The following is a 24,245-nucleotide window of genomic DNA, read 5'->3' as shown; positions in this document are numbered from 1 at the left end:
CACCCAGATGTCTCCTACTTCTCACATTATTCCAATGCACACAATAGCAGCTGCCGCATTGACTATTTCTTCTGTCCCACAATTGATGTTGGGCTCTTCTGCCATCCTAAGGGTCCCCCTCGAGGGATTTCATATCATTCCCCACTCACAGTAGAATTCACTTATCATCAGCAACTTACTCGGGAACCCATCATCATAAATACCTGGCTCCTTAAAATTCCGGATATAAAAGATAGCCTGTTAGAACACACGGGGTATTATTTTGCTGACAACGTTGGGTCAGTGCAATCGAAACCTTGTGCCGTCTCCGCGTCAAACAGCTTGAGTATAAAGCGCTGGCCCTAGAAAAGGCGCAAGCTAAACTCCTGAAAACTCGCCATCGGGTTTATGAGCTGGGGGAAAGGGCGGGCAAGATGTTGGCCTGGCTGGAAAGGCGCGAGCAGGGCTCCAGATGGGTCCCGTTGCTCATACGCACAGATGACCCCCATGTTACCGACCCGCGAGAAATCGCAGAAGCCTTCGCAGATCATCTAGAACAGGTTTACACGGCCAGGGCGCAATATACAGCAGAGGAATTTCGGCTACTCTTGAATGAGATGCATCTGCCCACATTTTCCGACGCGGACGTGGAGGAATTAGAGGCGGATCTTACCACTGAGGAGTTTGGAAACGCTCTCTTCGCTGTCAACTAGGGAAAGGCCATGGGACCAACGGAGTCCCTATTGAATTCCTAAAGGAAATGGCACAGGAGATTATCCCTCATCGAAAGGCCATGTTCGAGGAAAGCCGTGATAGGGGCAGTCTGCCCCATACTCAGCGGGTGGCCTTCATAGTCGTGATTCGCAAACCTAATAAGTCGGCCACTGACTGTGGCTCGTACAGGCAGATCTCTCTAATCAATGCCAAGGCTAAGATTTTGGCCAAGCTTTTGGCCACTAGGCTCCTGACGGTCCTCCCCTCCTTCATTAACGACGATCAGTCGGGATTCCTTCCGGGTAGGAATACGGCTCTTAATCTCCGTAGAGTGCATAATGTCATAGGCAGACAACCCTACCTTCGAGAGGACGCAGCGATATTGTCCCTAGACGCCACACTTGCCTTTGACTCCATAGAATGGTCCTATTTGTTTGAGGTCTTGTCACGCTTTGGATTTGGCCCTAAATTTATACAGTGGGTCAGGCTGCTTTATACCGACCTTCGTGCCCAGGTACGCGTCAAATGACTACACGTCTCGGCAGTTTCCGCTGTATAGGGGAACCAGACAGGGCTGCCCCCTTTCCCCATTATTGTTCGCACTCACCTTAGAACCCTTAGCCCACTGTATCAGAGCTGATGCCTCCATTAAAGGTCTTCGGTGGAAGGAGGACGTAGTTGATAACATTTCTTTATACGCGGACGATATCCTTGTATATGTTTCGTCTCCCAGATCCTCCATAAATAGCCTATTGCAAGTCATAACCAATTTTGGTAAATATTTGGGTTTTTCTATAAACTGGTCTAAGTCGGTGCTCTATACCCCACACGGTCCACCACCCCCCCTCCCCAGGGGCTACTCCATTGCAGTGGCTGAGGAAGGGTTTAAATACCTCGCCATCTTTGTCACTCCGGACCCCAATGTATTTTATGACGGGAATTTAAAGGGCCCCCTGCAAAGACACCACAGTGATATTTCTTATTGGCGTTCTTTGCCCCTATCCCTCCCAGGCCGAGCAGCTCTTTTTAAGATGTTGGCACTCCCCCGATTTCTATATGTCCTGCAAAATTGCCCGTATCCTATTGCCGACTCTTATTTCAACACACTGGAGGGCGACTTACGGCTCCTTTTGTGGGATGGCGGGGCTCCCCGCATTGCTCTTTCTAAACTCATGCAAGGGTGGTACGATGGCAGTATCGTCCTGCCGAACGTGCGCCTTTTCTATTGGGCCTCCCAATTGGTGGCCGTGAACTCCTGGCTCCACGGCCCGCCTACCAACCCCGCTTTCCACCTAGAACGATATCAAACAGGCCGGGAGGGTTATCTCGGTGCACTATACAGCGTGCCCTCCCGTAGTCGATATGTTGGGCCCATGACGCAAACAATAGCGGTCTGGCACCGCGCTAACAAGTGTTTAGGATGGACTGACGTCTTTACAATGGCCACGCCCTTGTGGGCATCGGAGAAGCTCTGCTCCCTGTGTCACTGTCGGGGGCTTGATAGGTGGGACATGATCAGCATCTCCACACTGGGGGATATGGTCCACAAGGGCAACTTACTCACATTCACTGACCTCCAGGAGAAATATGCCCTGGTTCAGGGTGAGGCCTACCGCTACCTCCAAATCAACCATGCCATGCTTACTTACATTCCAGATCTCTCTTCCCTTCCACAAGCTTCGCCTCTTGAAGACAGACTGCTTTCAGAACCCCTTCAGACCAAGGGGATATCCTGTACTTACCGCAAACTATGTAACAATCTGCCCAATTCCTTCCAGACTTTAACAGAAAAATGGCAGGGCCATGTGGGACACATAGAAGACGACGAGTGGCGGTCGGCATTAATGTCACCCAGGGAGACAGCGATCAATCACCGCTTTAGACTGATACAATTGAAAGTCCTACACCGAGCCTACATGTCAGGCCCCCTCCTGGCTCGGATTGGCTGTCGTACGGATGACCTATGTCTTCGAGGCTGCGGCCTTACGGGCTCCTTCTACCATACCATATGGGACTACCCCGTAATTCAACACCTATTGGAGGGTGCCACTGGGAAAATGACTGACACATTGGGAAAGCCGGTTCCCCTGTCACCGAGGGGCGGGCTCCTCAACATCTGGGAGGCCACAGACCTTACGAAACTAGAGCTTCAGTGGGTTGCCCTTGGTTTCCTGTTGTTAAAGCGCGCAATAGCAATGCAATGGGGCGCCCCTCAACAACCTTTGTTGGTGGGATGGGTTGCTGAAATGGCTAAATGCATGTTGGCCGAGAAAACTGTTTACAAGGTCAGAGGCTGCCTTAAGGAATGGGATAAGAAGTGGGGCCTCTGGAATACTTACAGAAGTGAACTGTGTAGCTCCCCCACGGCAGACATGGCCTTGGCCCAGACTGGACTTCTACGTTGTCGTGAACCTTGATGTGTCGTTTTTGTATGCTATTTTGTCTGCGTATTTACAGTGTACTACTGTGTAATTGGATTGTGACTCTGAGTTTGTTTTTGTTTCAATAAAATATTATTTAAAAAAAAAAAATTGGGAGGATAGGTAATGGTTCTTGCAAATCCAAGTCATTATATCATGTTGACCCAAATTAAAATATCTGTGATTGCTTAGCAGCCTCCCATTTATCCCTGCAAATTATTCGAGCTATTGCTATACAATGAATAAGAACAGTGTCTATTCAACTCTTTAGAAGCCTTGAGGTACAATCGCAACTAGTTACTAACACTACTCAGAAGACCAAAAGCTAAAATACCAAGTAATGTAGAGTCTTTTACAGTTTTGCTCCTTTGAGCTACCAGACAGTTTATATTGCTGTTTTGAATATAAAGGCTGACCATTTGGATGCCCACTGTGATAACCATGTGAAGTTGACAATACACTGTTTGCTGCATAGCCCCATTTTTTCTATCCAGGCAGTTTACAATAAGGCAGCCACACTTGTGGGGCCTGGAACATAGGCCGAGGTCCTGAGTTTTTTAACCACTCTGTCCACATATTTTAAGACGCTACCAGCAATTACTTGAGGATAAGCTTCTTTCAAGAGAAATTTAACAGCTGTGATATTGACCTTGTTCCTTGTCTGATTAATAGGAGGCGTAGCAATCTTCTGCGCTTGTCTATTATGGAGGGGCATATACAAATTGAGCGAGTGATTCCTGGAGCAGGCAGCGTTAGCGGCACATATTGATGTTGCGTTGGCACATCCGGAGGTGAAGAATTGGCTTGGTAGTTTGGTCTGCCCTGTTCCCATCATGCACTGGGACAGGAACAGACTAATTTGCATGTAGCCAGGTTCTGAGCTGGGATGGTGCAGTGAGCTATAAAACGGTGATGGATCAAGCCCTGATCTCTTGACTGGGTAGGAGTATTCTGCATCATTCAGAAATGCTGTCCATCACCTTTTCCAAAATTGATTTTATCCACACTAAGTGTGGGAGGGTATACTCAGACGTGAGTCCCTAGCTCATTGCACCATCAGAATTCAAGCAAGCCGGGCCGATGACGGCTGAAATGCCATAAACTGGTCCCCGGTAGCTTGTCTCCTTTCTGGTGAAGAATTGGCTTGGTAGTTTGGTCTGCCCTGTTCCCATCATGCACTGGGACAGGAACAGACTAATTTGCATGTAGCCAGGTTCTGAGCTGGGATGGTGCAGTGAGCTATAAAACGGTGATGGATCAAGCCCTGATCTCTTGACTGGGTAGGAGTATTCTGCATCATTCAGAAACTCTGTCCATCACCTTTTCCAAAATTCACATCCGGAGGTAAAACATACAGTGATGAGTAGTGACCCATCCGAAGTTGGCAAAACTTCACCTTATAATACACTCAGAATGTTTCAGTGATGTGTGAAGTGGCCAACCTTTACTGGGTAAAGCCTTGGGCATCACCCAAATATCGGCAAGAAAATGGTTCCTGTATTACTTCATGCAGATGATGCAGTAATACTTGCCAGAACCCTTAAAAACACACTGTTTCAGGACGTTGCCAGCTTTATGGGGTCACTTGGCCTTGCCACTAATCAGTCTAAAACATTCACGATGGCCTGTAGCACCAAACATCGTAAGATGTGAGGTACTTGCATGCAAGCATATCCCATTGCTTCCATCCAGGTGTAGTTTTCAATGCCAGTGGGAACTGGGGACCATGTAAACTAAAGCCTCCTATAGATTTGTAAGTGTGGCTCAGTACATTTATAATTTAGCCACACGCATTGGAAGGATACCAGTATCCCCCTTATTGGAGGTGTACAGGAGCAAATGTCTCCCCATACTTACGTATGGGGCCAGATTATAGAGATACATAAATACCACCACAATCCAGGGACAACAGGGTGCTGATGGTGTGTGCTGGGTGTGCCTCCTACTTGTAAAACCTGTACTGTACACCAAGTGCTTGAGTACGTGGAGGTTATTATCAAGCTGTTCCCCCTTGATCTGTGCTGTGCCATTTGGTTAAACCATCATGCTGGTTTTAATAGGGTGGTTATTCTTGACTGTTTATCAAGTGACAGAGGCCTGAAAGTCCCCTTGTGTCCTTATATTAGAACAGAATTGTAAAACCTGGGGAGGCCAGACTTCTTTTCTAGCCCTCTGCTATGTCTAATTTGGACCTAACTTAGGTCAAGAAGACCTTTAAGTCTTTGAGACTTCGATTAAGGAAATAAACCGAGCAGGTAAAAATCACTGTAATGGACTAGGCGAAGATCCAAACCTCGCCAGCTTTGGAGCCCTACATAGAATGGGTGGATAGCTCCTGAAACACACAGCTTTTAACCATATTCAAGACAGTTTTTTTTTAATGAAATGGCACATTCGGCATCCCCCTTGGCCGATCCAATCATTATACATTCATAATTTGCAAATGTGATGAGTTATCTCCCTAGTGCATGCTACGTTTTACCATTTTTTGTAACTTCTATACTGCTTTTACTAAAAGGTTTTCAATCCCGATACTAAGGATGAGTGGAATCAAAAGATGTGGTGGTGCTTTGGTGTACTTACAACAGCTAAATTATTCCTCTCTTTGTGCCAGCATCTGCTCCTTTTTAAAATGGGACTTTGAAAAAAGGAATTCAATGTTATTTTAATTATGAGCATCTTAATGGTGTCTGATTATTCTGATAGATGTTCATTTTAGGTTGTTTTATTTTTTTGTCTGAGAGATGAGATTGTGGTTCATGACACGTTTTGAATTAGACCCATCTGAATAGCTTGCCATATAAAATCTTATTGTGATCTATTTTTTAAAGTGTTTCGGTCATTTTATACAGTTATCATTCTAATGAATTTATATTTTCTGGTGTATTTTGAAAATTGAATTTTATGAGTATTTATTTGCTATTTATGTGTTGTACTTTTATGGTTACTTTTGTAGCTGAAGTAAAGGTTGTAATACGAGGATAAGATACTAACATTATCAGGCAGAGGAAACTGCAAATCCTAGTCCACTGGTTGTTAGGTACATTGGAGGAAAAGGCCTCTTGAAGCTTGTTGTGTCCCTAGAACCACCCAGGAGGTCAGCCAACTGACCCTTGGAGTCCACTTCATTGTCCTCAGGACAAGAGCAGGCAGGTCCAGTACTCTAGGGCTCCTCTTGGGTCATAGACAGCAGGGCATCTGTTCTTCTGCAGATCAAGAAAGTGTTCTGTCCAGGTGCATTTGGGTGCCACATTTATGCTTTGCACCCGCTAGTAGGTGGTGGAGTCTACTGAGCACTCTCTTACCAATGGGGTAAGTTCTTAGGACAACCCTACCCACTTTTTCATAGTTCCTGTTTGCCTTACTGTAAACAGGAGAAAAGTGTCATGTGTTGGGGTATTTTCAATAAGGTGAAAGTCTTTGCCCGCAATAAACATGGGCTGAGGGTGCGAAGGGAAGTACACTATAGTAATCACAAGTGCCTTCCCACATCTAATGCTAAAATCTAGTTTGAAGCAGCCACTTTAGTCACAACAAATGCAGAGACGGAGGTCTGAAAGGACAAAAGAATGATCCTCAGCAACCAAATAGGGGATACACAAAAACTGTTTGGCATCCTGTACAATCTTTTTCAACTGAACCAGTATTATATTTGTCTCTACATACTTGTCAAGTGGGATTTGACTCTGTGGTGTCAACAGAATGCCCTCCTTGCATAGTCTATTGAGCTTAGAGTAGTCATATCTGCCCATTTAGGTCAGACTACTGAGTGCTCCTGAGAAGAATTCCTCCCCTCTCTCAAGGCAGAGCACAGGCTGGGAGTTTCTGGGGATGTAATGCAGATTACCCACTAGTAACTCCAAGCACGGAAAAGGTAACTCTTAACCCCTTCGACACTCATGACGAGCTGGGCTCGTCATGGTGTAGCCTCCTCAAACACTGATGACGAGCCCAGCTCGTCATGAACAATGGGAAATTCAATAATCCAGCACAGCAGCAAAATATCGCTAGCAGCGATGGTGTTAAAAGTTACTTTACGTTAATATTTATCAAACATCCAACTGAACCACTGAGTTGGATTTTTATTAACTAATAAAAATGTATTGTTTAATTATTATTTTGTATCTGAACCCACTCTTGAGATAAAGTAGTAGTATTTTATTTTTTTCTGATTTTCTACATAGGATAGCTATGCCTGCCATAGTGAAAATAGTTTTTAAGGCAATGTCAGTGTAGGGACATGGCAATAATAATTTTCTACCTGTCTCACTATTAAATATCATGCACCCTGCCTTGGGTACTACAAGGACTACATATGGCCTACTTACTCATATTTAAAAGAGAGGTCATTTAAGGGTTATTTACATAGGTTGGTCTGCAGGTTTTAGACTGCAGATGTCAGACTAAACAGTGTAGTACTTAATCCATGTTTTCACTGCCACTACAGTGGATTACACAATAGGTGCTGCAGTACACATGTAGTATTTAAGCTCCAGGGCCTGGTGACTATTTGCACACTGTGTACTAGAGACTTTAGAGCAAGTTATATGAGTCACTCACAAATACACCTATTTAATCATATGTAAAGGAGAAGCACAGGAACATTTTTCTGGATTAGTGTACAGAGTTCTGAAGCCAGCAGAAATAGTGTTAAAAAAAGTTAAGAAATGACTTCACAGAAAAGGCGCATTTCCTAAACTGCCCTATCTGTGGGTCATTTTCCCTTTGACATCCTATGTTTTTCCCTTCACAGGAAGCAATGCCCAGTGTCCAGAGAATACAAGTTTCCAGGGTGCTGTCTCCCTTTGCACTCTGGTGACAGCATGACACACTGAAGGTGATGTTCTGTAGGAATATCGCCTATTCAATACCAGTCTGATTTCATTTAAAAAAGCATCATGGAGACCACTATCTTATACATCATAGATAATGCCTTCTTGACCACTGCCTCCTGAAATTGCTGTGCCTCTACGGTTGCCTTCAACACAGTCCTAAATCCCACCCTCATATGCTGCCTGGATGTCCAATGAGAAAAACAAAGCAGCACACCTTTTCCATCTGTGTTCTGGGGATCTGGAAAAAGACCCTGTATCGATCAGAACTGCTCCAATGCTGCTCCAATTTTGGAAAGAGTTAAGGGTTCATCTCTTTAACCCCTTGAAAGCTCATGACGAGCTGAGCTCGTCATGAGCCACGGCGCTCTGGTGCTCATGATGAGCTCAGCTCGTCATGAGCCGTGGAACGCTCTCATGCGAGGATAATTCCCCTGCTGTGCTGAGCGTTCCACAGGAATGGGTGTGGCCGTGACGAGCTGAGCTTGTCATGAGGACAGGAGCGCTGTGCCTTTTGACGAGCTCAGCTCTTCATGAGCATGTGAGCGCGGTGTGCGCCCCACTCCCCCCCAGCACAGCGGGGGAATATCCCCCACAGCGAAGGGGTTAATGAACATGCTGAACAATCCACAGCCCAGCTACCTCTTGTTGACTTTTCTTTGCTTCTCTTTGACTCTATACAGTGCTACACTGCCTTTTGCCTAAATTTGTGTCTACAAGTACCATATACATATCTACATATATATATACATGACCTAGATTGTGTATTCTCATGAATAATTATATTAAACTGTGAGCTCTTTTTTTATTTTACAATGTCGCAAGTCAAGTACCTATATCAGATCATATTCAAGAAAATATGTCCAAAAACCTGTAAAGATTGCAAAGAGTATGCACTAATACATGAAGCTGTAAAATACTGATTGAGGATTCCACTGAATGAAGCAAAGCTCATTGTAGGTTAGCTTTGGTACGCAACGGTAAAAGCAGCTTCAGATATTTGTACGACTGAGCTGTCAAGATACTGTAATGTGTACAAGATAGACACAAATCATCAATCAAGATTGTCCCAGTAAATTTGCAAGACAAGATAATACTTTATTTACCTGACTGTAGATTTTTCACTGTATCATACGCTGCATGCAAAGGTTCATTATTACATGAGTGGAATTTAACCAGTTCTGTTGCCACAACTTTTCCATTTTGTTTCAAGTCAAATACTTGATAGTGTCCTGGAAGAAAAGGTTCTACCTTTGGAGCAGGAGTCATTGAGTGCTTCAAATTGATAAGGCCTGTACAGAACAGAAATTAAGCAGATAAGCAGTGAAAAACAGTAAAATTTTGGAAAATTATCATTAATTCGTAAGATGTTCAATATAAATATAGGCAAAATACTGGTAAGCAATTAATTCGTAAAATGTTCAATATAAATATAGGCAAAATACTGGTCAGCAGCGATATACACACTTTAAGTACAATGAATCTAGAGGAAACATAAACAATCAGGATTGAATAAAAGAGTGAACAAATATATCACAGCATTCAATTGCCAAAACCTTTGCCTGCATGAGGTAAGTGGAATATTGCAGGATATCAAATGGTAAAAAGGCTTGTTTTCACGTAGTGAACATAGCCCGTCTTCCCATATAAATTCACACAAATTAAGCAATTGTTCATCACACCGAAAAAATTCACCACAGGCCAGTCACCTAAGATCCTCATTACCTATGCACTACCCGGCAAGCACATTTATGACTGTAGTTTCTCTTCTCGCATCCCAAAACATTTCCATCACAAACTTTTTTTACGCAACCAACCCCTGGTTTGACGAGAACCTCAAAACAATGAGGAAAGCCTGCAAAAAAACGGAACGGCAATGGAGGAAGGAATATAAGCAGGAGGACAAAATCGTATACTTGGCTACTCTGAAATCATACCACAAGGCAATTCGGACAGCCCGTGCTGCCTTCTACGCATCTGAAATAAAAGCCAGCTCAAACCCCACGAAAACTATTTTCCAAATCGTGCAAAAATTACAAAACGGGGGCAAGCCGGCCGCTCACATTACCTCCACGCAACAATGTGAAGACCTAGCTACCTTCTTCACGGAGAAAGTGAAGAAAATATACAACACCTTCACCCAGGACAGTCCAGAGGAGATCAGCCCTCCCAACGCCACCTTCGGAGACGTCAGGCTCACATGCCTACCCGCTATCTCCGGTGAAGAACTCACCAAACTCTGTAGGAAGGTGAAGTCGGGTGCCCCCACAGACCCGATGAGACCCATTCACTTTCTAGGAGCCTTGGAATTTTTCCTCCCATCCTTAACTGTAATCCTTAATCTCTCATTTGCTACGGCCACGGTACCCACCTGCTGGAAACAGGCCTGGGTAACTCCGATTATAAAAAAACCCTCCCTAGACCCCTCTAAACCAGAGAATTACCGGCCTGTCTCACTGTTACCATGGGTCGCTAAACTAGCGGAAGCGCACGCAAATAAAATACTCAGTGAGTATATGGCGAAAAATAACATCCTGGACCCCTCTCAGCACGGGTTCAGGCCGGGCCATAGTACGGAATCCGCGCTCCTCACCTCCACGGAAAGCTTACGGGAAATTATGGACACCGGCAAAAGTGCCGCGCTGATACTGCTCGATCTCAGCGCGGCCTTTGATACGGTCTCCCATGCCATTCTACTAAAACGCCTGGAAAATATAGGAATCGTAGACTCGGCGCTTCAATGGTTTCGTTCATTTTTAACCAATAGATCATTTAGGGTATCTGCCCCTCCGTTTATCTCTCAACCCCAAGATATAGGACAAGGAGTCCCACAGGGCTCGGCTCTCAGTCCCTCCCTGTTTAACCTATATATGCAACCCTTGGCGGAGGTTGCTAAGACATGGGGCCTCACAATGGTGTCGTACGCTGACGACACTCAGTTGGTCATCAGCCTGAGTGAGGCCCCCTCTCCTGATGCCACCAACTTCAGGGATGGACTGACTGCTGTCGCCAAATGGATGACAGCAAACTGCCTCCAACTTAACGGTGGCAAAACCGAGGTGCTGATAATGGGGAAAAACAGCAACAACTGGAACGATCTCTGGTGGCCCCAATCGCTGGGCCCAGCACCCCCTCCAAAAAATTTAGTAAAAAACCTAGGAGTATGGCTGGACTCGACCCTTAGCTTCCAGTCGCACACCAAAAAAGTTGCCGCAACTTGTATTGGCCTACTGAGAAGTCTATACCCCATCCTAGGCTACTTTGACTCCAAGACACGACAACTCATCGTACAGTCTACCATCTTGTCCAGACTGGACTACGCGAGTGTCCTGTTGCTAGGAGCAAACAAAGCTGAGATCAAAAGATTCCAACGAATCCAGAATTCGGCGGCAAGAGCTATAGTAGGTCTTCCAAGAAGGTGCTCAGTGAGAGCGACTATTTACAGACTACATTGGCTGCCCATGGAAGCCCGCATCCAGTTCAAGGCCCTCATATTTGCCTTTAAAATCTTGAAGAACGAAGGTCCAGAGCTCCTCCGTTCATTGTTGACCCCCTATAATCCCAAACGGAATCTTCGGTCTATGGGGCAACACCTAGCTTTGATACCCCATACGAAGTTCTGTCGCATCGGAGGGCGCTCTTTCAAACTACTGGGGGCCACGTTGTGGAACTCCCTCCCTCTCCACATCCGTTGCATGGATAATCTGCTAGCTTTCCGCAGATCGATCAAAACCCATCTCTTCCCCTCCCCGTAGGTCCCTCTTTCGTGGCCAGCTGATTGTGTTACGGTTCTAGCGCCGGGACGCCCCGTCGCTGGGGCAGCTGTTTGCGCTCTACAAAACAGGTAACATAACATAACATAACAGACCCAACCTTTAAATAAAGATGCAGGCAAATGGATGACTGCTGCCTTTTAGCCCTCTCCATCCCCCACCAGTTTTCTTATATCGCTCAAGCTTTTCAGACATGGCTGAGGAAGTTGAATACAACTTAAATTACAATAGTTAGCAATTGTAGCCTATTCGAAAATTTTTGCCTACCCAATTATCTTCAAATTGAAAATATTTTACCAGCTGCACAAATCTCTTCCACTAACCTACTGTAAAAATATGGGTAGTGATAGCCATTAGAGATAAAGGGGCCGATTATGATAGCGGTTTTCCCGCATCCTCCGGGCCGGCGGAAGCCACCACCGGCCCGGAGGATGTGGGAAAACCGCTGCAGAGCCTCGAAAGACCCATCGCCATATTACGATGGCGGTGGGTCTTAAAATCCGTCCGCAGCCTTTCCGCCGCCGTCGCCTTCCGACCGCGGCGGAAAAGCTTTAACATGGCTGGCGGTGTCAATCAGACACTGCCAGCCATATTAGGATGGTGTAAAATGTATGCTTTTCCGCGGCGGCTTTTCCGCCGTTGAAAAGCATACGGACCTTCACTTCTGGGGCCCGTTGGGTGGGGAGTGCACATGGGGGGTACCTATGGTACCCCCCTGCATTTGCGTGAACAAAGCAGCCGGCACTGCGCGGTGCCTGCCGCTTTGTGCACGTAAATGCGGTGCATGCATTTTTAACATTGCGGCGGGTGCAGCTTGAAGCTGCACCCGCCGCAATGTTAAAGATAGAGGATGTGACCGCCACCCTGGCGGTCACATCCTAATCTGCATGGAGGGAACGCCGCAGCCCATGCGGACGTTTCCTCCTACTCTGGGGTCGCAGACGGACGCAAGTCCGTCCGCGATCCTAATGACCCCCAAAATGTGGGAGATTGTGGTTGTTCACCATATTGCACTTCCCCATTCTATGATATTCCCATTTTCTCCCTCTAAGTTACACTTACTACTGTTGAAAAGTCAACACATGTAGTAGATTGTCTGCTGTCTTCATCTGTATTTACAAATACCGATCCTGTATTTTTTCTAGATGCTCGAAAGTATTTCCAGATTAAACACAAACAATTGAACATTGAATACAGACTAAAGGTGTATTTGCAATGTAACGTTTTTCTTTATTTGCCCTTTGTTTCTTTGCTATGATCCTATTTTATTTTAATCATTATCAAATAGTGTGTCATAAGCTTAATGAGCCAATTTAGGCTAAAAATGAATAAGAAATGGGACTGCGTTTCCCAGTCACTGAAAACTAAATTCCAGCCAGGATGACCAGATTTAATTCCCTCTCCATTACCAATTGTGTTGAAATTATTGCTCTGCTTCCACATTGGGAAAAATTGCTGAAAAAGGTGGTGCCACCCCAACCCGAGGGCTCTTGTGAAACAAATGGCCGTGTAAGCACAGGGCTCAGCACAGCACCAGTGATTACATCTAAGAGGAATGATTTGCCTGAGCTGGTTGATGGTGGAGGAGCGAGAGCGGTGGTTCTATTGGGCCTCTCTACAGTCTTTGCTATAATCAACAACCATGTTGTGCTACGAAGATTAACTTATAATGCTGTATTTGGCGCAGTATTTCCTGCAATTAGCCAATCACTTTCTTTAAAAAGCAAATCCCAACAACAAATTGCATCTTTTTCAGAAAGTAAGAAGAATGCTTTTTTTTCTTTTCCGTTTACTGAAACACAACAGCCAAGTCAACCAGCTTTGGACACACTTTTTCCCTAAATAAAAACTGCAAAATTGACCACTAGAAAAGCATGATACAGAGTACATGACAGTAATCGATGGTCCTTTCAAAAGATCTCACACCTCGGCCTGATTAGTCTGCTCCTTAACACCCAAATAGGTACTCCTTTCCACATTGTTTTGTGGTATTCTGCATTCATGCCTCCGATCTAGGTCAGGATATAGGCATTTTAATCACTGTCTTACATAAACTGTTCGAATTTACATTTCTATCAACTATTTTTCTATACAGTGTTCAGAAAGCTCGGAGCGTATCTTCCGATCGGAAAGCTAGAAGAAAGCCCACGGTGGGTACATATGTATAGACCAGGTTTTATAAGCCTCTAGATAAAGAAGTTATAGGATGTCATAGAAGAGATTGCCTAAAGTGATCAGTGAGCGGCAAGGATTGACCTAACAGGTATTGGGGAGAGGATGTGCCTGACTGGCTAGAATGGTCAGCCTCGAAGCAGGGGAACCGGGTTCGAGACTCAGCAGGGACACTCAAGATCCTGTGATTCTGGACAAATCACTTAATCTCCCTGTGCGTAACAAAAGTAATAAGCCCCTTTGTAAGGCAATTGGTGCTTTGATACCTTCGGGTCGATTTTGTGCTTTATAAAACTCCAAAAAATACAAGCACTGGTACATGCATTGGATTTTGCCTATGTGATTAAAAATACGCTGATGTAAGTTGTAGCTTGCTGAACAATGTAAGTTACAGAAAGTCTGTTAAAGTGCTATGACATTGCGCTTGTGCATTTTGACAAATGAAATGAAAGAGGGAAATAACAGAATTATTGATGTAATAGAAATATTTGGTGTTTAGAGGAGTTATAACGTTTGACCCCAGTGTCACTGCACCTGCTGCACCATTGAAATCATGTTCCTAGTGCCAGCAAAGTAACTGCACTTGTGACTGCCTATTTAGTGGCTTAATATAGCAATATTAGGTATTTAGTTGGGTGGCTAGACCTTTTGGTCCTGGTGTTACTGCACCTGTTGCACCATTAAAATTATAACCATAGTGTCTTCTAGATAACCTCACTTGTGACTGCCTGTTTAGCAGTAAAATTTTGCAATATTCTGTGTTAAGTGGGGTCCCTACAGCTGTAGGCCCGTGTCACTGCACCAATTAAAATATGCCCCCTTTGAATGCAAGCTGACTGCAATTGTGACTGCCTGTTTAGTAGTAAAATATATCAAAATTAGGTGTTTAGCGGAGTTCAGACAACTTTTTGGCTTGGTGCCACTGCATCTGCTGCACCTTTCAAATCATGACCCTAGTGCAGAGGTCTTCAAACTGGGGGGCGGGCTCCCCTAGGGGACCTCAAGTGATCCCAATGGGGGCGACAGGTGGGGTGGGACTATCTTTGGCACGTTATGATCAAAATGGGGTTTAATGGACATATTTTTTAAAGTGGATACAGGCATTATATGACAACCCTTCAGCCCGTATTAGCTATGGGGGGCAGACCTCCACAGATTTTATGATTTCCCGGGGCACTCGTCAAGGCTGACCCCTATCACCTTTATTATTTGCCCTCTCACTCGAACCATTTTTCATTCTCTTCAGGCACAACCCAGAATCGTTCCTTTCAAGTCTAATGAACAGGTATTGAAAATTACGACATATGCCGACGATATTGCCATTTATTCTCCTGATAATATTAAGGCACTACAAGGGATCAACATTGAGGCTTGTAAATTCGGCAAAGTATCCGGTTACAAGTTAAATATAAACAAAACACAAATCATAGCTAAACACACACCAGCTGTAAACGTCCCTGAGATCTGCAATACCGCTACCTACCTAGGTGTCAAAATTACATCTAAAATACGAGAAATAAATAATCTTAACTATAACGAATTAATTAATTCTACTACCGTATTGCTAAAAAAGTGGCACAGATTGCCTTTGAACCTAATTGGCAGAATTAACCTCATTAAAATGAAGGTACTACCTAAATTCTTATACCTTTTTCGCTCCATTCCACTAGCACTAAACAACTCTTTTTTTAAAGCAGCTAGATGGAATATTTAGCAGCTTTATCTGGGGGTACAAAAAAGCTAGAAGATCGCTGAAACTCCTTAAAAATAGCACAGACAAGGGCAGTTTAAACTTTCCCGATGTTAAGTTGTACTTCTGGTCCTCATTTATTAGGCGCCTTCGGTATTTGTTACAAAATGAAGATACCTTTTTTTCCATCCTTTTTTGTTAAAATCTGATTCAAATATGTTTTTACTCCGAGCTAACGACCCTAACTACTACAAGAGGGTGAAATTTAAGACCGCCAAAGATATTGTTAGGATATGGGTTAATATTCTAGCCTACTGTAATACTTCTTTTTATCATCCGAAATTGCAGTTATGGGGCAACCCGAGTCTTCCGGGATTTTCAACGATGGTATGGCCCTCAGATGGTCTGCTCAGGGAGTTAATGTTTTGGGAGACCTATATGGCGCACAAGGGTTCTTAGATTTTCACACACTCCAAACTCTGTATAACTTGTCGGAAACAATGAGATTTAAATAATTACAAATACATGACTTTCTAATAAGGAAGAATCAAATACACAATATCCTAGATTGTGATATCTGGAATTGCTTATACTCTACTAAAAATAAATCAGTGATAAGTGAGGCTTACAAATACTTCTGCGCTTTCAAAACTGATGATTGTCAAAAATTAGCCGAAAAATGGAGTAGCAAAATCAGCCTAAATATAACTCCCAAACAAATATCATGCTCTCTATCCAACATTAATAATTCCGTACGATCATCTAGCTTAAGGTTACAACACTTTCGTACAACATGTATCTTATATTATACACCGGTAAAGATTTCCAAGTGGTCCCTTAATAACAACCAAGGCGATCGTACTAAATGTCCCAAATGCCTCGCTTACGCAGCAGATTTGGAACACATGTTGTTCTCTTGCCCAACTCTAAAGGATTTTTGGGGTGAAATACTTAAAGTTTTGGAAATCAAGAAGATCTTTCTACCCTCTCTTACTGTATCAATAGTACTACTTGATATATATCCTATCTCCCTCCCCCAGTCTGCTCTGATAAAGATTCTCATATCTTGTGCTAAACTTATATTGGCTAGAGCTTGGATCTGCCTCAAACCCCCTAACATTTGGGAATAGTGGTCATTAATCAATGAAATTCACTCCATGGAGTTTGGGTTAGCAAAACTTAAAGGAGCTCGTTCACTAAAAAAAATTGAGAAAATTTGGGGCAATTTTATTGAAGGCTTTGTGGCTAATTAACTTTTTCTGTTGGATAGATACTTTATTGTTGTATACACTTATATTCTTTTTGCTGTTTTTGCTTTATGTATGAACAAAATGAATTCCGCGGTAATGTGTTCCAAGTGGAAATTGAAACAATCTTCCGTTAGGGAGTGTGCTACATTTATTTTGTAAACAATGGTTTTCTTATTATATGTATATTGATATGTCTTCCTTATCAGTTTGTCATTAAAAAAATATTCAAATAAATTTAAAAAAAAAATAAAGACTAGGTGTAAGAGTACTTTGAGAAGTAGGTCCTTTTACACAATATTTCCAAGTTTAGCATTAAACGTTGTAATACATCTCACAATTCTATCATGAGATTAGTAAATATTATGTTTGCCTTTTGACTGCTCTTGCCTATTTGTATTAATTCCTTTCTTGCCAGCTGCCTGTAAATAAAGGATAGTTATATTACGTTATGAAATTTTATTAACCGAAAAAATACTATTAGGTTGTATCAAAGTCCCCTTAATCTTCATTGGGCATGTGGGGGCGATGCTCACATTTTTCCCTTCATTTGATACTGGAACCCCTTGAGAAATCCAAGTGAGGGAAACCATATATGCGATCAAAAGAACACAAAGACATATGCATGAGAACATGTACACAATCCACAAGGAAGCAAGACTGTCCATATGCACATACGTATGAAGGGAACGTTTTTTGCAGCAAATTGTTTTTAAACAAGTTTCCTTTAAAACATTTCATAAGAGAGATGCATAGTATTATGGGAATATGATTTTTCATTATAACAAGATTATCATACTAAAGAAAATGTGGTTACTGTGTGGGTATTATTACCTTTAGCTTCAGAGCACACAGCCAAGAATCCATCATCTGTGAGAGCTTTGAAAAGTGGTCTAACTCCATAGGTGTCTCTTCCCAAAAAGACCTTTCTGTTTGCTGTGTCCAAAAGAATGAATGCAAATACACCATCGAGCATGGAGGCTGTTTGATCAATCCCCCCTTTATTGTAAAGATGAAGGATCACCTCACCATCTACCATCGTTTGATACTCAAATCCAAATTCCTTCTGCAGCTGCAGAGAAAATAGTCAGAATAGGCAAAGGTATTATTTTAAAACAGCAAGACATTTAGCAAATATAACCTATAAAAAGATCAGAATGGGATAAAATGCTTTTTTTAAAGATGCACACTAAAGCAAGGTGCATTCTCTTAGTTCCAGTTGCATGCTTTATAGCTTGGTGGATCTGGCCGACACAGATTGCTGTAGTGTTTCCTCTAGACCTTTATTGAAGCTAATATTAAGTAGTCATTCAGATTTCAGTACATCAGTCATGAAAACTACTCCTCATTAGGGTGACCAAGGTCATCATGGGCACTGTATACAGGTCTGGAGTTTCATGTGATAACCTAAAGCATTATGGCTGTGGTAGTACCTTTTTACTTCAATCAAACTAATTAAACTAACATACCTGAAATTTTGTAGGTACGTATGTTCTAATAAATTTGCATAGGTACTTCAGGGCCTGGCTGAGGGGTCACACATTGTACGACCGATAGCCCGCTGAGCCAGCTCCCCTTCAGAAGACCCTTAGGACAACAAATATAAGACCTTTTCTAAGACCTCCACTTCCTCAAGGCCCCCTCTGCAGCGTTGCTGAAGCGCTCATGCAGCCCACAACCTAGGATGTCGGCCATGGGACCTATCAGGCAACCAGGCAACCAGGCAAAGTAAACTCCGACTCTAGTTCAGCCTCCGCTTGGGCAGGGGAGGCACCTTTACTGAAGCTATGGGTCATCCCAGATCCATTCTGGTTGTTCTTTTTTCCCCTGTCCTGATGAGGCTATGAATCTTAAAGGGCTGAGATGCGTCAACACCACCATCTGAGTCTGCATTTCCTAATTTGTGAATCTTACAAAAGATAACCTTGCACCAGGATACAGAGAGCTAATTGGTCCTCCACAGGTGTTCTTGCTATAGACTACCTCTCTTACGGACCATGCAATATATTAGGAAGCATGGCCATAGTATGCACAAACAACTGGAAGACTGAAGAAAGTTTCTACAGCACAGTATAATTCATCCTCTTTTTTTCTTGCCTGTTAATTTTGTATTATATATGAATAGCTGTGTGTCATAAGTGTATGTTTAAGCATACTTCAGGTACCTGAACCGGAGTGACGATTACTATGCATGCTAAATAATCAAAATAAATAATGCTTTGTTTAATTAAATGCATCACCAGTGAAATTACTTTTTAACAATTTATTCCCTTATAATACCAGCTCTTCTGCTAATAAAGCTACCAGGGGGTGAGCAAATGCAAAATTAGGTTTGTATTTTACTCATCCTGACTAGAAGGAAGGGTCCCAACTAGGACAGGGTGTATACTACTGCAAACTAGACACCCGCATTTCTAGCATTGGTGGCCAGCAGTGAGGATAGGACTTGCATTTGTACTCGACCTACAGTGATTGGTTTGCATTACTATTGAGTGCAGACCACTACACAACCACATACTGTGTTTTCTTCTTCTTTGGCTGTTTTTGCATTTTTGAGCATTGATACTGTGTGTTGAACTTCCAAATACATTGTGTCTAAGCCAGCTTCAGTTGTATCTTTGAACATTGGTTTTGAAGAGGATATGATAGTTTCCTACACTGTGCCACAGTTGAAATCAATCAGGCCTCACCAGGAATGATAAGCTTCAAAGGGCGCTGGGGGCCTAGTTGGAAGCTAGGAATGCAACTGAGCATTCAGTAGAGCCTGTGGGGGAGGCTGAGGATTTAAACATGCAGCGGGATTGGCTGATGTGCCAGAACCTGCCTGGCAAAATGGTGCCTCCAAGGCAGCAGTGTCTCTTCAAAAGGATTGTCTCCAGAGAAACTGAAAGACAGAGAAAGTAGCAAAGTGCATGAGTTTGAGCTTGAGAAGCCCAGGATGGTCCTGGAGAGGCATAAACTAGCAATCGGGGAAAAGAAAACGCTGTTAAAGCACAAAAGAGGGTTGAAGTAGCTACGAGTTCAGTCTAGTTCAAATGGTGGTAGCATGTCTTCAGTGCACACTGAAGGGAGGGTATATATACCCAAGGAAATGATAAGAGATTTATTTAGAGGAGATGGCATTTGCCAATGGTTTAAAACATTTGAGGTAGCACTGCTGTCCCACAGGGACCCTGAGAGAGACTGAGCAGTTGGGTTGCGGAGTTGCTTCACCACAGAGGAGAGGGACACTTTGATAGCTTTGTCTGAGGAGGACAAGATGAGGTGTCTCCCTATGAAGGAAACTCCGATCAGGAGGTATGGGTTGACCCCAGAATTGCACAGACATAAGTTCAGGGCCTTCAAGAAACTTGAGTTACAGACATAAGTTGAATATGTTGCTATATTCTGCTGAGCACTGGATGGTTGGGTGAAGGGTGAGCCCCAGGGTCCACAAGGGGTATGGGAGAGACTCAGCCAAGGGTGGGCAGGGTCCCCAGCAGAAGAGTGGAAGGTCAAGGGTAGGCAGAAGGAGTTCTCAAAAGTGCCCCAATCTAGTTCCCAGGGTAAGGATTCCCATCCCAGCAGAGGGGGGTTCCCAGTAAGTATTATGCATGTGGTCAGGAGGGTAACATGAGCGGGGCTACAAGTGTCCCAAGGGGGCACCGACCCCCACTGGTGTGCTGCCACGTTGGTTGGCCAGTGTAGAGCTAGGGGAGGAGTTGGTTCCAAGTGCAGGGTGGGAGCCAGCTGAGATGACTCTTGTCTCACTAGGGGACAGTGAGATGGTCCAGGGAACCTCTTTGCCTGAAAACATTAAGAAATGCAGGCAGTGGGTGACCATCAATAGGCAGAGGGTAGAGGTTCTGCGAGACACTGGAGCCAGGGTGACATATATCAGATGACAACTGGTGTCTGAAGAGCAGGTGATCCCCAATGTATTTCACCAAGTAGTTGCTGTAGACAACTGAGAGTGCCTGTTTAAGGTGGAGCAGGTTCCATTTGAATGGGGGAGGGTCTCAGTTTTCATGAAGATAGCTGTGAGTCCAACCATGCCTGTTGACTGTCTGTAAGAGAACAACCTGGAGAATTCCCCTTGGAAGAAGGTGGAACGACGGTCACACCTAAGGATGGTGGATCGCGCTGAGTGGGCGTGTGTGGCCACTAGGTCAATGGCAACCAATAAGGGTGATCAAGGGGACCTGGAGTCTGAAAGAGTTGCTCAAGTGCCTGTCAGAAAGAGAAGGGGCAGGAGGTGTGGGAAACCCGCCCAGAGGTTCCCACTGTCTGGGAGGGGGCCAATCTTGATGGGATTCCCTGGAACCTACAGGGGAACAAGTGGCTGAACTGGGTGACTTGCCTGAGCTGACCCATTGGCCGCAGCAGCAGGCTGCAAACCAGGTGGCTGGTGATCAGTCTGGATCACATTGGATTTACTGGGAGAAAGGTCTCCTGTATAGCGAGCCTAAGGTTGCTGAGCCTGGGTCATCCCGTGTGCTGGTGGTACCCCAATACTTCAGACCTTCCTATTGGAGCTGGCGGACATTTGGGGCAGTAAAAAACCTTTGAAATGATTGTGACCCACTTCTTTTGGCCCTAAATGCGAAGGCACTCTGATGCGCATTGTAGGTCTTGCCAAACTTGGCAGGCAAGTGGTAAGAGTGGGAGGAGGTCAAGGCCCCTCTCCAAACTTTCTATGTTGTCACCCCTTTTGAGCAGGTGAGAATTGATACTGTGGGGCCCCTGGATCCCAAGAAAGCCATGGGCAGCAGGTATATCCTGGTCTTGGTGGACCATGCCACCAGGTACCCGGAGGCCATCCCTCTGAAGACGACAGTTCACGTGGTGAGCTGAGCGTTAATGAGGATCTTTTCCCATGTGGGTTTCCCCAAAGAAGTGGTGTCCAACTGAGGAACTAACTTCATATCCCCGTATATGAAATCTCTGTGGGAGGAGTGTGGTGAAACCTACACGTTCATCCCTCCCTACCACCCCCAAAGTAACAGTTTCGTTGAGAGATTAAAACTACCTTGAAAGGCATGATTGGGGGTCCGTCAGACTCCGTGCCTACTCTTTGCTTACAGGAAGGTACAGCGGAAGTCACTATGGCGAGCTTCTTTGAAATGCCATATGGGAAACATGTAAGTGGGCCTCGTAGTCTGGAGAAAGAGGGCTGTGAGAACGCTCTCATAAAACTCCCCAGGATGTATTTAGCTACATGCTGGTCTTCTGAACCAGACTGTGCGCTTTAGGAAACTCGCTCAGGGGAACCTGGAAGCAAACCAGGAGGACATGAAACATTGGTCAGACCAGAAAGCAACTCTGATAGAGTTTCAGCCTAGCCAGAAAGCCAGAAAGTGTGCGTCATGGCCCCAGTAGAACCTTGCACTCTTTAGGACAAATGGATAGGGCCTATTGAGATGGGGGGGTGCAAGAGCGATGTCACCAATCTGGTGAACTTGCAGACTTCCAGGAACCCTTTGAGGGTCCAGCAGGTGAACTGCCTCAAACTTCACTTTCAGAGGTCTGAAGTGAAGATGCTATTAGCGACAGATGATGGGGTAGAAAAGAAAAGTGAGCCTCCTTCTGACCTCCTGTTTGGCGTAAAATTAGGTCAGCAAAACGGCATTTCTTGCGGAGCGGATAAATAAAGCGGAGAATTCCTCTAAAGAACTGTACCAAATTCTAAAGGAATTTACCATCTCTCGCAATCCGCTATCAGCACCTAGTTCCCAAGAGTGGACTGATGCCCTATCAGCATTCTTTGAGGATAAAATAACAGCAATTCATACCTCTTTTCCTCCGCACCAAGCTATAATGCAGTCTGACGCTCGGGCAATCCCGCCATGTGATCCCTCTCATATCCTGAGCGAAATTGTAAAATTCGACAGTGAAATGACCATGTCAGTTGGGCGGAAAATAAAGTCGGGGTACCCTACTGACCATATACCCCCGAAACTATTTTCCACACCTGCCCCGGTTTTCGTGGAATGTCTGACTGATCTCCTTAATAAATCTCTTTTGGAAGCAGACTTCCCCACAACTTGGAAAGCAGCGAGAATCAGACCAATACTAAAGAAACCCCTGGCCGACCCTAATATTCTTTTAAACTATCGACCGATCTCATTACTCCCGTATTTCGGGAAAATATTTGAATCATTTGTCAACAAACAGCTCGTGAGCCATCTGGAAAAACAAGGACTCTTAGACCCGTCTCAATCAGGTTTCTGGCCATCACACAGTACGGAGACAGCATTGGTCGAGGTTGTTGATGATATTAGATTACCACTGGATAAACATCAATCCTCCATCCTCGTCCTGCTCAATCTGTCCGCGGCATTTGACACCATCTCCCATTGCATCTTAATTCACCGGCTTTGGGAGATTGGTGTCAGAGGAAACGCTCTGGAGTGGCTCACTAGCTATTTATCTGACTGTACTACTGCGGTCCAAATTGGCAAAAATATAGCAGGTAAAAGATCAGTTAAGATGGGTGTCCCTCAGGGCTCTATTTTAAGCCCTACACTTTTCAATGTCTATATGACACCCCTGGCCAGAGTGATCAGAGCCTTTGGCTTTGATGTCTTGTCCTATGCAGACGACACACAGATCCTAGTCACTCTGGATCCTGATCCAAATGAGACAAAACAGAGTTTTAAAAACTGTATGATTGAGGTTGATAAATGGATGAACACCAATCACTTACAGCTAAATGGCAGCAAATCGGAAATAATGCTCTTTGGTAAGGCAGCAGAACACTGGGCATATGACTGGTGGCCAACCAACCTGGGCAACTGTCCTACACCCAAATAGTCAGTGCAGAACTTGGGTTTTCATTTGGACAATAAATTATCCATGAGAAACCAAATAAATCATATTGTATGGACCTGTTTAGGACTAATGCGTAGCCTCAGAAAGGTCTTCAAGTGGATTCCAGCGGAAGCCCGGAAGCCCGGAAGCCCGGAAACCCTTAGTCCAGGGTCTTATCCTAAATAGAATGGACTATGGGAACACACTTTTATTAGTCACCAACGAGCATCATATGAATAGACTCCAGGTTCTTCAGAATACTGCAGCTCGACTGCTGCTTAACCTTCCACGAAGATCTCCATCGGCCCCCTGCTTAAAGAGCCTTCATTAGCTCCCGGTAAAAAAACGAATTCTGTTTAAAACACTATGCCTAATTCATAAACATACAAAAGGGGGATCACCTTTCATTAGCCCACTATGCCACCCCAGTTCAGAGATGGCTATATGCAAATCAGTCTGACCCTGTGCCTCATGGGAACAGTCCAGCCCGAACTGCCAAGCCATGTCTTCCCTGGACCGGAAACAAGCTTCCGAGGACCGGTTTCTGGCATTCCAGCCGTCTTCAGCCCGGCTTGCTTGAATCCAGTGGCAAAGTGAGCAAGGGACTCACGTCTGAGCATACCCAGCCA

The 24,245-nt window shown here is 44.4% G+C and overlaps 1 protein-coding gene across 1 annotated transcript in view; it reads right to left on the bottom strand.

Moving 5' to 3' along the window:
* The window catches only part of ASNS (asparagine synthetase (glutamine-hydrolyzing)), a 241,834-nt gene that overhangs the window by 190,157 nt on the left and 27,432 nt on the right, over nucleotides 1-24,245 (bottom strand). Inside the window, exons 3-4 of the mRNA XM_086941926.1 lie at nucleotides 17,662-17,899; nucleotides 9,052-9,237 (exon numbers count right to left, since the gene is read on the bottom strand). Of these exons, the coding sequence (XP_086798052.1) occupies nucleotides 9,052-9,237; nucleotides 17,662-17,899 (424 nt within the window). The remainder of the gene's footprint in view (nucleotides 1-9,051; nucleotides 9,238-17,661; nucleotides 17,900-24,245) is intronic.

This window comes from Lissotriton vulgaris, chromosome 10, assembly GCF_964263255.1.
Source record: "Lissotriton vulgaris chromosome 10, aLisVul1.2, whole genome shotgun sequence".
Taxonomy (NCBI): Eukaryota; Metazoa; Chordata; class Amphibia; order Caudata; family Salamandridae; genus Lissotriton; species Lissotriton vulgaris.
The sequence above is the reverse complement of the archived record's forward strand: the minus strand, read 5'-3'. Positions and strand labels throughout refer to the sequence as shown.